We start from the raw sequence: 16,333 nt of genomic DNA, 5'->3' as shown, positions 1-16,333 counted from the left end.
TGGCATTGCTATTCATCCTCACACCTGGATGCATCTGAGCTGTTTTGTGAAAAGCTTTAAGACATCCTGTGTTACTGCACCATGTGATGGGTCATCACTTTTTGGAACCAAGGTAAAAGAGACGCAGTCTTGCCCTCCTACTTGCGTCTTGTAACTGTCTGCAAAAGGCATGCATGCCACCCCCCAAGACCTTTTCCCAGCACTAAAAGGGTAGAAAGAAATCCTTTGCAAATCCTAGAATTTTACCCAGGATATCTCTGGTTGCAGAGTCCCTTGAGGCAGAGGGGGAATAACTATGTTATTCATCACCCAAGAAGCAGAGACCATCTGCAGAATCAAATGTTTTGAGGTCCCTTCACTGAGAAACCATTCTAGTGCTCCTGAACAGTTGCTCGACTGCCACACTCTGGAGGGCCGTCTTGGGGGGCAGGGCAGTGTTTAATCTCTTCACTATCATGCCTGACTAACCATTGCTTAAGATTCTTGGGTGCAGAAGATAATCAGCAGAAGATACGTTATTTCCTTTGCTTTCTTCCCAAACATGAACATTTCCAGTGTCCCACCCAGTCATATGGATTTAGCTGCAGTACAGGTGTCAAAGCTGCTAGAAAAGCAAGTCCTCAGAGATGTTCCACCAGCCCAGTGAGGATCTGGAATCTCAGATTCTTTTTGGTTCTATAAATAGCTGGGGGACCTCAGACCCATTCTAGGACTCGGCCACCTAGATCAGGTTGTGAAACGGACCAAATTTCAGGTGGTCATGGTACTGTCCATTTTACTTCTTTTTCTGAGGAAGGATGACTGAATGTGCTCAATAAAACTTCAGGATGCTTACTACCATATAAAGATAGCAAGGCAATCCAGAGGGTTTCTCCTCTTGGGTCTTGCCTATTCCAATTCATTTATGTACCTTACATCTCAGACATAGGACATTGGACATATATCTGCTGTGTGGCTCTTGGAAGGACCTAAGGCTGGGCATTTGGCTATACTCAGCAGGATAATACTGCAACATTGAAAAGTGGAACATTCCATTTATCAACTTACCATTTGCACTGTTGTCTATGTACTGGTTTCTCCGCAACAGAGATTTAAGCTATGAATCTCCAAGAACACCTGTAGCAAAATATGAGTGGTAAACACATACACGGTGATTACTACACTGCAGATTATTATGCCGTAACTTTGAACAACATATTGAATAAACTTAACTTTTGACACGGTAGTGAATTAAAGAAATTGAAAATCAACTCCCAGCTTTTCTGGGCTGGAAATGTATCTCACTATCTGATGTCAGTTTTCATGTCTTCAACTGTTGGGTTCAGATCCAATCCTCAGATCTGATTCAGTCATTACTGAAGCTTGTGGTAACCAAAAAGCTGTTGAGCTTCTCCCTTCCCCATAATGCATCAACCCCTAACATTCCTCAGATCTTATTTCCCACTTTTTGCAAAAGGACAGCGTTGCCATGGCTCTTGAGCTTCATTGCAAAATCCTTCAGATAAGTTATTTTTAACCTTTTTTTTCCCTATCATTCCCTTACCCTTGTACTTTGGTATGTTTGTAAATACCATAGTTGGTATATTTTCTCCTTTTTTCTTTTACACGTTGGGTTATTACCATTGTTGGTAATCTCTGTTTTTTCTGCCAAAATTCTTTTATAGCTGGTTTTCTCTTTTTTTGCCTTAAGAATGACTGAGAATGGTGCTTCCAGCTTCAAAAAATGTTTGAAGTCTAAGAACAAGTTTTCTATTTCGGATGCCCACTATCTCTATCTGTTGCTAAGGTCTGCAGCACCTTCAGGAACACTGTTCTGTCTGCCATAATTGTAATCAACATGCATTATTGGATAGGAAAAATAAGTTAATATTGAAAGTTTTGTTGCCTACTTTCGGTGAAACTGAAGTCCAAGGGATCTAAATCCCCAGTTCCTTCTACTTCCTTGGCTCAGTCTTTCCAGGAAGAGGCCTAAATCAGATTCAAGGAGGTCTCAAACCTCTTTCCCCTCAGATCCGAAGAGAAAGAGGTAGTTTGATTCTGCATCCTTGAGTCTGACTAAGAAGCTGTCGGAACTGATTAATATAGATCCAGAAGTCCTTATTCCCCATCAGTTGATCCTGTACCTTTTAGGCTGCCTTCCCCATTTCTAGAAAGGTGCCATACACATTCCCTGGCATCGTCTCGTTCATCCAGGTGTTTGACCAAAGAAGATGTGGATCAGATGAGGACTTTTCTGTCGGCGCATATCCGGATGCCTGTGTTGTCGGTTCCTACCAATCCTGGTCAGGAAGCCCATCCATCGACCACTCCACGACCCTAGATTCCTCTGATTCCTTTGGTTGATTCAGAGTCCCTGGAGCCAGGTCTTCAAGGTCTGACAGGCTTGGATCCAAGGATGGCATTATCATCTGATCTGAAGCTAAGTGGCCCTGCTCTGTCATCTTCAGATGTGGGGGACTGTTAGTGCTCAAGCCTCCCTGTTGGATCTGAGGCACTGCAGCGGACTCAAAGTTTCAGAGCTGTCTCAGCGCCTTAGTGCTTCAGCACTGGATAACTCAACTCCAACTTCCTCCTCAGGGCGTTTGCTTTTGGGGTGGGAGGAGACAACAGTCCAGAAGCCTGCCTTCTTGCTCCAAAGTCTTCTTTCTCTCTGGAATTGTCTGCCTTTGAGTTTGTGAAGAGGGTATTCTCTACTTTGATAGGACTGACGGATCCAACCCCCTTGGATTTCTAATACAGTTCCCAGATGTCTCTGCACTTGGAGCCTCACCATTCAGTGCCTCAGGGACAGCCAGCCCAAGACATCCTGACTACCCAGCAGGGTGTCACAGTTTCTTCTGCCACCTCCCCAGGACATCCCACCGAGGAGGTCCTTAGGTAGAGAAAGTGCAAGAGGAGGCAGTTGGACTCTCCGGAAGAGTCAGTCACAGAGGATATGGACTTTAATGAAGGTGAAAGGTCCCCACGATCACCTCCAGAAGACACCTCATTTGGAGACATCCTTGAGATCCTGAAACAGAGAGGTGGTTGGATCCCCAGCAACCCTTGACCTGAGGAGTCAGTATTTCTGAAGGCCTTTGGAGCTGGCCCATCTCTCTCCTGGGTTACTCCACCCACCAATGAGCTCATTGATCTCTCATGCAGTTGAACCAATACACAGAAGGCCAGATAGGATTCTAGCTACACCTGCTAGGAAGGAATTTTGGGCTAAAGGCGTGCCCATGAATGCCATGGTTGTGGCGATGGACACCAAGAAGGAACTTGACAGAGTTCCTCTGTTCATCCCCCTGACAGGGAGTCTAGGGCAATGGACAGGTTTGGGAAGCTTGTCTGTGCTTCAGTGACTGCTGAACTATTTGGTACATTTTACTAGGTTACAAAGGGATAGGATTAAAGAACTTTAAATTTCCCATTCAGGAACCATTTCTGCTGAGACCCAGTCATCTGTGGCTTCTCATTCGGCTACCCTCCAATCTATTTCAAATTCCTCCATGAGGATTATTTCACATGCAGCCAAAGGTGCCTCAAGGGCAGCAGGTTAAGGCATATCCATTAGGAGGCATGGCTAGATATGCTTATATGATTTTGCAGAGTCTCTCAAGTCCTTGTTTGTCAGTGCTCCCTTTGACAGCACCTCTTTGTTTGGCCCCAAAGTGAGGGACACATTATCCAAGTGTGAGAAAGATAGAAAGACCCTGTTTGCAGTGGGCATACATTTTTCAACCCCTCAAAGATCCTTTTCCGATGAATTAATGAGGTGGTCAGAAGATGTGGTTCAGGAAGTCCCAGGGGGGTCCATTCCATGGAGAAAGTTCCCTTAGGGGAGGAGGGGGGTACTCTAATGGTTGACAATGCCCTCATGGCAGAGGAGGCCTGCAAAAGTGAGGTCTAGGGAGTCTTTCTCTGTCAGACCCTACCAATGCTCCTGAAAGGAGGTCCAATTTTCCCCCTCTGGAGACAATCGGGGGTCAATTCACTGTACCAGAGAGCCTGGCTAGACATAACAAAAGATACTTGGGTGCTGAGGATAATTTTCCCTTCCACCTCTAACTCTATGAAAAATTCAATCTGAAGTAGGATATTCATTTGTCTGCAACCTGTGGGGTTATGGATCCGATATCGGATCCGAACCGGCATGGTTTTCCAGCTATGGATCCAAGCTCTCAGCTCCTCCCCTCACCCATAATGCCCTGCTCTACCCTCATGACCTCAGATCTTGTTTGCCGCGCTGGTAACTGGATGTGGGTACATAGCTCTCAGCTAAGTGAACTCTTTTCTTGTTTAAAAATAGAAAATTTTTTGATTCTTTAACAAAATTTGTGTGAAAGTATTAGGTTTCCCTTTATTATAGACTATTTTGAGTTTATTTTAAGTTAAAGTAAATAATTTTTATTCCCTCGCTGTTGCGTGTGTGTGTGTGTAGGCCTGTGTGTTTTTTGTTGTTTAAGTTACTTTCTGTAACTTTAGGTAACTTTAGGTATTATAGATTATGGCTGACCAGCCTAAATCTATATTTTCAGTGTGGCCATAAGCTCTCACGGCTGATGGCCCTCGGTGTAAAGAGTCTTGGGGTTGAACACCTCACATCTGGTTGTTCCATTTGTGCAGGGTTCAACCCCAGGGCACTGAGGAGCGGAGGTCCAAGCTGGTCTTGGCGGGTCTTTACCGCCGGACTCGGCTCGCCTCCGCTCCCGGGACTCCTGCGGCTGCAGTTGTTCCCCTGTGGCACCCCTCCTGCTCCTGGGACTCAAACTCCCGCTTCTGGAGAGGAGAGGGATGCAGCTAAAAGGACCGGAGGGAGAAGCACCTGGGCGGGCGAGACCTCTGTTCGCCCCCGCCAGCCAAGCCGGCTTCTCCCCGGCTCTCGGTCTCCTCCTTCGGCTCCGGTCCCCTGTGTGCTTCTCACCGGGTCCTGAGGAGGAGGAGACCCGATCTCCGTCGAGGCTATCGAGGAGGCACTCCAGGCCTACCTCGGTAGCCTCCGAGATCTACCCATAGCCTTTCTGATGCTGATCTGGACCGGATGATGAGAAGGTTCATCCAGGCCCAGATGCAGATGGGAGTGCTCTTGCCTCCCCTCGGGAGCTCAACACCCTTTTAAGCCTATTGCTCCTTCTCCGACCCGCTATCCGGGTTGAGCAACTGGAGCCGAGCAGCTTCGAGCCGGGGAGGTCGGAGCCGATAGTACTTGGTACTGGACCCGACCCTGCTCGTCGGACGAGCCTGGATCCGAGCCGGATCCGGGGATCAGTGCTCCCGAGCGCCGTCTGTGTCGGAGCGCACTGTCCCTTCGGATCCGAGTGCTCGATCCACTCTTCGGATCCGAGGGGAGCCGATTGTCGGATCCTTTGGTCGGCCCGGCTTTTGATGTAGTGGAGAGGGCTCTGTTGAGGGTCTCCGGACCCCCGGCACTTGGCTCCGTCCCTCTGCACTGGGCCAGGCTTCCACCATCCGGCCCCTGGGACAGCCTGCTCTGTGCCCAAGTTGCTCCCATGGAGCAAATTGCTGCTGCGAGGACTCCTCTGACAGCCCCCAGAGGAGGCCCCTCGCAAATGCTAAGGAGGCACATTGACTCCCGTCTCTCACTGAAGACACGGACTTGGAGGAAGGGGAAGGCTCCCACGGTCACCCCGAGGATGTCTCCTTCGGAGACATCATGGAAATGCTCCGTATTAGGGGGTGGTCTGCCCCAAGTCTTCCTCGGACGAGTCCGTGTTCTTGGAGGCATTCAAACGGGCCCGTCTACCTCTTGGGTGTCCCCTGCCGACCCCTGGTGGACCTTATTACCACCAGGGCGTGGAAGGAACCGGACACCGTGGAGCCAATTCCCAAAAGACCGGATAGGATCCTTAGTCCGCCTCCGACAGGACCCATTGGAGTAAGGGGCCTCCTGTAGATGCCATGTTGATGGCGGCCACAAAGAGGGAACTGGCTCAGGAGAGTCCTCAGTCCACCCACCGAGCAAGGAGTCTCGGATGATGGACCGCTTGGGGAAGCGGATGTTCAGTTCGACCTTCTCGGTGGCGCTGAACTATTTGGCACATGTTATTCGGATGCAGCGAGATCTTATTAAGGAATACGCTGCATCCCTGAGTCCATTCGGAGGAGGACAGAGTTCTGCACTCCACCAAAATGGCCACTCTTAGGTCAGTCACAAATACTTCTATGCGGCTACTCTCCCATGCAACGGAGGCGCTAGAGCCTCTTGGGACAGGACTGGTCACTAGACGTCAGGCCTGGCTCCGTCCGCATTTTTCTGAGCCCTTCAAGGCCGCCTTTGATGGTTCTGCTCTGTTTGGCAAGACCGTTCATGAGGCGTTGACCCAGAGCGAGAAGGACGGGAAGACGCTGTCTGCCGTGAATCCGCTTCTCTGCACCCCAGAGGCCCTATTCTAGGAACCAAAAGGGTCAGAAGAAGATGTGGTTCCGGAAGTCGCAGCAGTCCCAGCCTGCTCCGGACAACCAGTCCTTCCGTGGCAGAGGAGGACAGGAGGACGCCGCCCTAGAGGCAGAGGGGCTCCCAGAAACTTCGGGTCCAGGGAACCTTTCTCTGAACGGCCCCGCAGCAACCCTGAGGGTTGCCCGACTGCTCTACTCTGGAGGCAGTCGGGGACGTTTTCCGGGCACCTAGCGGCATGGGAGTCCATAACATCGACCGCTGGGTTCTCCAAATCATATCCAGGGGATATCGCATTCCTTTCCTTCACCTTCCAAAGTTGAAGTCCCTCCCAGACGTTCCACCCGGTCAACGGGAGGCCGCTTTGGCAGAAATTGGCCATCTGCTAAAGAAAAGAGCCATCCAGCCCGTTCCCCCAGACCAGATCGGATCAGGGTTCTACTCCAGATTCTTTTAGTGCCAAAAGACGGGGGAACTAAGACCAATCCTAGACCTCTCTCTCTTGAATCTGGCAGTCCCCAAAGAAAAATTCCGAATGGTCACTCTGCAATCTATTCTCCCCCTTCTGGGAGAAAATCACTGGATGTGCTCGATAGATCTCAAGGACGTGTACTACCACATCCTGATGGACAGGCGCCAGGAGGTTTCTCCGCTTCGGCTGGGAGCCAGTCACTACCAGTTCGGGTCCTTCCCTTTGGTCTCACCACAGCCCCCAGGGTGTTTACCAAAGTACTAGCAGTGGTAGCGGCCCACCTGAGGCTTCAGGGGGTGCAGGTCTTTCCCTACCTGGACGACTGGCTCCTTACCGCCCCAACAAGGCATCTACTTCTCTTGGCGAGACTCCTTTCTCCATCTTGCTCCATTTCTGGGCATCACAATAAATACAAAGTCCAACCTGGCCCACACAGCTCTTAGATTTCATAGGGGCCAGACTAGACACAAGGAGTTTACGAGCCTTCCTCACTGCGGACAGAGTTCTAAATCTGCAGCTCCAGGTGCGGGCCATTCTCCATTCAAGTTCTGTTCCAGCGGAGTTGGTCCTGAGGGCTCTAGGGTCCATGGCCTCGGCTATAGCACTTCTTCCTCTTGCCAGGCTCAATATGCGCATTCTACAGTGGACGCTCTTAGTACAGTGGTCATACCTTGCTCTCCCCATGCATCATCCCATAGCGATCAGCAAGGCTTGCAAGCGGTCCCTCTTGTGGTGGCTCCACTCCCGGATCTCCACGAGGGTCGCCCATTTTGTGCTTCTCCCCTCTCGCCACGGTGACCACGGATGCCTCCCGCCTCGGGTGGGGGCACTTTTGGGCCGGACAGTCCAAGGCACGTGGAACGATTCAGAGACCTTACTGCATATCAATGTTCTAGAGATGAGAGCAGTGCTCTTAGCGTTGCTAGCACTTCAGGACTTTCTTCCCTTGGGAACAATTGCGATTCAATCGGACAATATGTCTGTTGTCTGGTACATCAACAAGCAAGGGGAACAAGGTCTTACCCTCTTTGTCGAGGCCATGAGAGTTTGGGAATGGGCAATCTCCACCAATCGCTTTCTCATAGCAACGCACATTCCGGTCGGTCCAACATCCTAGCGGACAAGCTCAGTCGCACCATTCTGACCCCTTACGAGTGGTCTCTCAATTGTCAAGTAGCGGAACGCATATTCGCACGGTGGGGAACCCTTCATGCGATCTTTTGCTTCTCCCTCAAACACCAAGTGCGACAGTTTTGCTCTAATACCTCCTCCGGAGGTACCCCAAGAGACGCTCTGGTGCATGCTTGGCCACCCGGTCTTCTGTATGCCTATCCACCCTTGCCTCTGATGCTGCAAGTTCTTCAGAAAGCCTCTCGGGTGGGTTGCAGAATGATTCTCATTGCTCCATTCTGGCCTCGACAGATCTGGTTCCCCTTCCTAAGGTCTCACTCGGTGAATCCTCCTTGGATTCTAGATCCCATTCGGATCTGATATCCCATCCATCCTGCATTCCTCCTCGAACCTGGACAACCTGAAGCTGACCGCTTGGCTGCTCCAGTTCCACTCTTGATAAGGACTCCCGGTATTTCTTCACCGGTAAAGGCTATTTTGGTGGCGGCTCATAAACCATCCACTAGAAAGGTTTACGAAGCAAATGGAAACGTTTCTATGTGGGGCGGCAAGGCCTAAATCCCTTCACGGTTCCTCTCCCTGTAGTGCTTGATTTTCTAACCTCTCTCTTTAATGATGGTGCCAGCAGTTCCACAGTCAAAGTTCAACTGGCGGCAATTTCTCACTATCACATTGGTCAAGAGTCTAATCCTCTTATGTCAGCCAAATTGTGCAAAACATTTCTTAAAGGTACTTTCCTTCTCAGGCCCCCTATAAAGCAAGCAGTTCCTCCTTGGGACCTTTCTTTGGTCCTACAGGCCTTGACCGCTCCCCTTCGAGCCCACTGCTACGGTGGATCTCAAATTCTTGTCCTACAAGACAGCCTTTTTGGTAGCCATTACATCAGCCAAGAGAGTTTCTGAACTTCAAGCTTTATCAGCTAAACCTCCTTACTTGGTATTTCATCCGACCGTGTCTCCCTCAGGACCAACCCGTCCTTCCTTCCTAAAATCGCTTCTGAAGCAAACATCAATCAATCCATTAACCTCCCTGTTTTCTTCTCTAAGTATGAAAACAAAGGTGAATATAAGCTACACTCACTAGATGTTCACAGGCAACTTAGATTTTATCTCAACAGGACAGCTGGTCATAGGCAATCCGACCAGCTGTTTATTTCCTTTGCAAAATTCAATTTGGGCAAGCCAATTTCTAAAGTGTCTCTGTCCGCTGGATTTCACAGTGCATTTTATTGGCTTATCAAGCGTCAGGAAGGCCCACCGGGGTGTTCATGCCCATTCAACCCGGTCAGTATCTACCTCGGCAGCCTTCAAGGCTAGGATTCCTCTAGATGATATTTGTGCAGCAGCCACGTGGGCTTCATCTCATACATTTATTTCTCACTATAAGTTGGATCTTGCATCTAGGGGTAGAGCATCCTTTGGCTCAGCGGTGCTCGGAATATCCTTCCATGATGGCCAAGATTCAGGTAGCTGGGGACTCTGTCCCACAGGTTGCAGACAAATGAATATCCTACTTCAGATTTAGAAGTTATGTACTCACCATAACGTTCCATCTGAGTAGGTGTATTCATTTGTCTGCAACCATCCCGCCCTCCTATCCCCCTGGCCTTTCAGTTTCCTGCATATTCCTTGTTACCCTTTTTAGGGTATTGTTGCTCAAACTCGATCTGAGGTCATGAGGGTAGAGCAGGGCATTATGGGTGAGGGGAGGAGCTGAGAGCTTGGATCCATAGCTGGAAAACCATGCCGGTTCGGATCCGATATCGGATCCATAACCCCACAGGTTGCAGACAAATGAATACACCTACTCAGATGGAACGTTATGGTGAGTACATAACTTCTAAGTATGCTCCACCTAGTCAGAGGATGGAAGTAGCAATACAAATACAAAAGCTGCTAGAAAAAAGGTCATCCAATAGTCCCACCAGACCAGTTAAAATCCAAAACTTACTCAAGGATTCCTTTTTAGTGCCAAAAAAAATGGGACTGGAGGCCAGTTTTGGATCTCAGCAACATGAACAAGTCTGTTCAACACACAAAGTTTTGGATGGTCATGGTTCAGTCTATTCTCCCTTTTCTGGGCAAGGATGACTAGTTGTGCTCAATAGACCTTCAGGGTACATACTGTGTCATAAAGATAAAAAGACAATCCAGAAGGTATTTATGCATCTGGCTGGGAGCCAGGCACTACCAGTTTAGAGCAGTGCCCTTTGGCCTCACCACAGATCCCAGGATATTTACCAAATGTACAGCAGTAGTAGCAGCTCACTTGAGACTGCAGGGATTCCAGGTGTTTCATATCTAGACGACTGGCTCATTACCCTCCCGACCAAACATCGATTAATAAGGGCAAGAAATCAAGTACTCCAGATTTGCTTTCATCTGGAAATAACCATGAATTACAAGTCTAACCTACAGTCAACTCAAAATTTGGAATTCATAGGAGCAGTTTTCAACATGAAGTCAATGATAGCTTCTCTTCCTGTCTTGCGTACAATCAGATTACAGGTCAGAAAAAAAATTTGTAGTACCAAGATTTCAGCCCACTTGGCCCTTCAAACCTCTAGGATCAATGTCAGCGGCAGTAACCTTAGTATCTTTAGCCAGATTCCTTATGAGAGTTCTTCAGTGAATGTTAGCAACACTCTGGTCAATCCTTTACCAACCCATGTCAGCGCAGATAAGAATAACTCGAGCATTCAAGAGAGATCTAAGATTATTATGGATTCAATCAGATCACGTTCTACAAGGCCGTCAGTTTATTCTTCCTCAGCTGAAGGCCAGAGTGACCATGGATGCTTCCCAGCTGAGGTGGGGGGGGGCACTTTCTGGTGAAGACAGTCCAGGGCACTTAGTTCCCTGAAGAGGCCTTATCGATGTCCTAGAGCTGAGAGCAGTGCTTTTAGCATTGCAGGCCTTCCAGGATGCCCTCCCTTCAGGGGCAGTTGCGATCGAGATGGACAGCATGTCAATAGTTTTGTAGATCAACAAACAAGGAGGGACCAAGTCAAATCCCCTTGTGTCGAGAAGCACTCTGTGTGTAGCACTCAGTGATCTCATCCAACTTCTTTCTCATAGCAACACACATTCTGGGGATGTCCAGTGTGATAGAAGACAAATTGAGCAAGTGCATTCTTCTACCTCGTGAGTGGTGTCTCAACAAGAAAGTGACAGAAATTATTTTGTATCGATAGGACCAGCCTTGCTGTGATGTTTTTTGCTTCACCCCTAAACAACAAATGCAGCAGCTATTTTGCCCTAATCCCCCATGGGGAGAATTGCCAAGGGATGCACTACTTCACTATTGGCCTCCTGGTCTGCTTTATGCTTATCTGCAGATGCCATTAATTCTGAACTTTATGCAGAAAACTGCCAGGTTGAAGAACAAAGTCATCCTCATTGCACCTTACTGGCCTCAACATGTTTGTTTCCCCTTCCTATGGCCTCATCTACTTTACTAACCTTGGATTCTGAATCTGATTCCAGACCTCATGTCTCACCAAACAGGCATGATTCACTCAGACATCTCAAACTCTATACAAGTAAATGGAAAAGATTTGTTTACTGGGCACATCAAAATCATATTGATCCATTTTCAGCACCGATACATAACATACTTGAATTTTTAACTTTATTCTTTAAAGAAGGGGCGAGCTCCTCTACCATTAAGGTTTAGTTAGCAGCAATATTTAATTTTCATATTGGATTTGAAGATTCTTCAGTAGGTGACGCTAAACTGTGCAAAGCATTCTTGAGACTCTTCTTTTGAGACCACTGTTTAAAAACCCTGCTCCACCATGGGATCTGAACTTGGTACTGCAGGCATTAGTACAGTCCCCCTTTGAACTAGCAGCTAAATGGGACCTTAAGTTTCTTACTTGGAAAACTGTCCTTTTAGTAGCCATTAACTCGGCTAGAAGAATTTCAGAAACTCAAGCCTTGTCTTCAGAACTTCCCTGCTTGTTTTTTCATAAAGATGGGAATACATTATGAACAAATGCATCTTTCCTTACCAAGGTGGTGTTGAATCCAATATCAAACAATCCATTAATTAGCCAGCACTCTTGAATTCCTAACTTTGCAAACAAAGGTGAATATATATTACATTTATCGGATGTTCACAGACAATTATGTTTTGTATCTGCATAAAAAGAAAGAAATCATAAAAACACACCAATTGTTTGTTTCCTTTGCATATTTGAACTTGGGTAAACCAGTTGCAAAAGTAACTTTACACAGATGGCTGGCTGGCTGACTGTATTTCCTTCATATGTAACAAATTGGGTTAACCAAACCTGTAAGAACCCATTCAACTACGTACATGGCAACTTCTTCAGTAATTTTATACAGGTTTTCTAAGGATGACATTTGTGCAGCAGCAACTTGGCCAAGTCCTCCTACCTTTGTCACTCATTACAAATTAGATATGGCCTTCAGGGAAGAGCATCTTTTAGTTTGACTGTGCTCAGGAACATCCTTCCTTAGAGTCCACCCTGGGCTTTAAGTAGCTGAGGACTCTGTCCCAGCAGATGAGAATTGAGAATAGAATGAAAATTGACATCAGATAAAGAAGTTATATACTCACCATAACATTCCATCTGTGTTGTCCATTTTCATTAACTTCCCACCCACCAAACCCCATCCTTGGTTTCTACTGACTACTGTATGAACAAGATATTGTAAGGACACAGATGTCCTTTTGATTGAGCTCCTGATACGGTTTCCTCTATAGATCACATACTTTAAGTATCCTTTGATATATACATCTTGGTAGTTAGCACTTCTGGTAGAATCAGCAAACAGAATCTGAGGTGTAGTAGGGGTTAGTGCATTATGGGTAAGGGAGAAACTTTAGTAACAGCAGAGTCAGATCGGAGAATTGTATCCGAACCTAAAAGTTGAGGATGAAGTAAAAATGGGCAACACAGGTTGAATGTTATGGTGAGTATATAACTTATTTTTCTGTCCCATGAATGGGGGAATTAAGTTGACATAAGGGTACATTTCTCTCAACTTGAATGCAGATTCTCCTGTGTGCTTTCAGCTTCCAAGAAGAATCTCTGTTCATTACATACCACTGCTAACAATGTCTGCAGATTCATCACACTTGTTTACAGGATAGAACGTGACTGTCAAGTGCTCATAAAATCAGATTGTCTTCTAATCTCGCTTAGAATAAAGCTATTAGTAGGCTATTTGATTTTCAAAATAATTAATATTTAGTCCTTCCTTTCTACCCCAGCATCTATCTTTTAACAGCTCCAGCTATCACCCTGTATCCCTTACAACCACAAAGAAACAAACTACCCACAATCACTTTTCCACAGATCTGAGAATCCCTTCCTGCATCCCTAAAAGAAAATACATACAAATCATTTAGACTTGATCTCAAACAATTATTCAAAGATGCAAAGTTTATATGCTATAAAATATGGAGAATCTGAGCTGAACCTGAAAACCGTCCATTATGACTAGTGTACTACCCTGGTTAATAATTGTAATAAACAATTATAATTTCCTTTCATCAAATTAGTCTGTATTAATGTGATTTCTTAAATGTAACATTGTCTTAAAAAAGTTGGTTTTATCCCGTATTTTCATTTTACAGGTGCTGCATGTACGAAGACTGCAAATTTACATCAGTTCAACTTCATGGTTTATAGTGCCTCAGAACATGGTCCTGTTGAAAAAGTTGTGGACTGCTTATGATATGTATTACAGTTGTGAATTGTCATGAAATAACCACTTTAAGCCCACTCTGTTGCAGTGAATTCAAGAAGAAGGAGATGAAAAACTTGTGAAATACTCCAGGTCAAAGCAGACAGACTACTGCATCTTAAGAATTAAATTTGATTTATTGTTGTTCAAGTATTTCTGCTTTGGACAGTGAAGTAACAATACTTTATCAGCAAAAATAATTTGTTTCTGCAAGATGATTTGCCATGGTATAGTTTTAAAGCTGCTTTTTTTCAGGTCTGTTGTAAAAATAAATAAAAAAAGTGCACACCAGTGTTGCCATTTGATTCACTGCCAGTTTCCCAGGGTGTAAAAGTCGCCATTTATGGACCATGCCTCCAGCAACCATGCCATGTTTGAAATAGCTGAACTGAAGCCTGACACTGCCTTTTTTGCAACCATGGTCCATTACTTATTGTTTTATACCAGGCAGGCAGAAGTTTATACCTGACCAATTAGTGGGAGTGTGCTGTGAAGGTTAAATAACAGTCTGTTCTCAACAGATGTTAGCACCGCTACCTCTTTCTGTAATAAACATGCAGTTGTACAAGATTTGGTCATGTCACTTTATACACAACTCAGTGTATTTCTTTTGGCCTGTTTTCAGGCATACTCATTGTTCCCATAGCAAAAAAATGCTTTAAATGTTGTACTCCTATCCAGAAAAAAAATTGAAACCTTGCATCATTGTTCAGTGATGAACTCAAACAATGATAGAATAAGTGTCTAGAAACAGCAAGATATGAAATGCACTTTAAAGTAGTACAATTCAGTAGCAGTAAGTGAAAGCTTTATAAAGGCATTTTAATCATGGCTGCAGTGAAGCATGTTGTACTGTTTTGTTGTACAACATTGTGGTAATTTTGGTGTAGTTTATATCTACAAGTTGTTCTTTAGTGCTGCAGTTTTGCACCAATATTTTTGCAGAATTATTTCTTTGGCATCATGGAAATACAAATATTTCCACATAAAAACAATGAAGTGCATGGAGCATGCTGATTACACAATGATATTCAGAAAAAGACAAATAAGTGCCAGAGTGGTGCGCAACCTGATCTTAACAAATGTTAAGCACTCCCTGCTTTTGCAGTTAAGGTCAGGTCTTGTGCCATGCAGTAAAATCTGCCTGTACTGACTAGCAAATAGCAGCAGAAGTAAAAGATTTTTCTTGCCTGCTGTCCATATCTGTAACATATCCCCAACTTCTCAAACAAACTCAGTTGCTAGAATAACAGGATGTATTGGCATCCATTTCCTGAAGGATACAAACCCTGAAACTTAAATGGATGTCATTATGTAGTGACTTCAGCCCTCAGTGGTTTGTCCGAAAACCACAGATTTTGAGGAAAGACCAAAAATATGAAGCAATAATCTGGACATCCTGCGAAAATCTAGACAGTTGAGAGCTATGAAAGGTGAATGTAAACATAATGTGCTATGTTACACTACCTCTTTGATAGCACTCTCTAATTGTTGTATGGCTTTGAAAGCTGGGAAATCGCTTGAGTTTTTTCCCCTGTAACTATTAGTTCATGGAGTAGATAAAGCAATACAAATAATTATGATATGTTTGCCAATCATGACCTTAAATTATATGTTCTCAACATGATTGTCAAGATTTACCTCCCGAACTTCACTTGAAAGGTTAATTTCTTGGCATCCATGCCTCGAACTGAAAATAAGTGGGTTATGATTGGTGAACAGATCATAATCCTCTGTTTTGCATTGTTACCTATGTGCTCAAGTGTTGCAGTATTTTTCTTGCCTTTTTGATTGAGTTGACAGCTATATGTAGGTGCTCCAAAATACAGTACTGTGGCCTTGCGTATAACTTGGTTACCTGATTTTACTTGAATGTAGCAAAATGTTAAGCAGAAAAAGCAATGTAGACTCTCAAGGAAAATTTTAAGAAGAATAAAAAACATTATTGAAGCAGTATGAGGTTTAGTGTTTTATTAATGGATGTTTTTAAAGATAAAATCATAAGTGATGCTTCTCGTGATGAGATATAAAAGTAGAATAATTTGGCAAAGGAATGTATGTTGAATCTGTTTGACTTTATTTTGTGGGGGTGTCTTTTTCATTGATTTGTAATATTACTGCATGAAGTTTTATGGTAATCTCCCGAAATGTAGTCAACAAATCAGTTTGGTGACTGCATTTCAAATAGGTCTTAAATTACAAAGTACTAAGTAATTAATGAATAGAGAGCAAACTGCAGTTCATTTACCTTTGCTTTGGAGTGGAAATTAACTTCTAATGTTTTCAGCATGACAATTGGTATCCTTCCTGCGGTCGAGTGGCATTCGAAAGACATGCGTAGAATGGGCATGCCTTCGTTGAAGGTTGGGCGTTGAGCTGGCACCTCAGCACCGTAAAAATCTACTGCCAATCAGTAGCGGACTGGAGTTCTGCTGTGGTGAACCCTAACCAGGAAAAGCCGAAAGAAGAACAAGAACTCAGGAGCATGAATGCAGCTGATTGAATGTTTCTATCTCTCTGGGTGGTTGCATTAAGTGAGCTAGGTAGAAGTTTCCTACTGTGTGTGTGTGTTGGAGTATGCATCTAGGTGTTTAGGTGAGTGTGTAGGGATGCTAG

The 16,333-nt window shown here is 45.3% G+C and overlaps 1 protein-coding gene across 1 annotated transcript in view; it reads left to right on the top strand.

Moving 5' to 3' along the window:
* The window catches only part of AGA (aspartylglucosaminidase), a 293,146-nt gene extending 277,473 nt beyond the window's left edge, over positions 1-15,673 (top strand). The window contains exon 14 of the mRNA XM_044062526.1: positions 13,608-15,673. Within this exon, the coding sequence (XP_043918461.1) occupies positions 13,608-13,708 (101 nt within the window). The 3' untranslated portion in view covers positions 13,709-15,673. The remainder of the gene's footprint in view (positions 1-13,607) is intronic.
* Positions 15,674-16,333: the final 660 nt, after the last annotated feature.

This window comes from Protopterus annectens, chromosome 2.part1 (genome assembly GCF_019279795.1).
Source record: "Protopterus annectens isolate FY-2018-M chromosome 2.part1, PAN1.0, whole genome shotgun sequence".
Lineage (NCBI taxonomy): Eukaryota > Metazoa > Chordata > Ceratodontiformes > Protopteridae > Protopterus > Protopterus annectens.
This window is presented reverse-complemented; position numbering and strand designations above follow the sequence as displayed.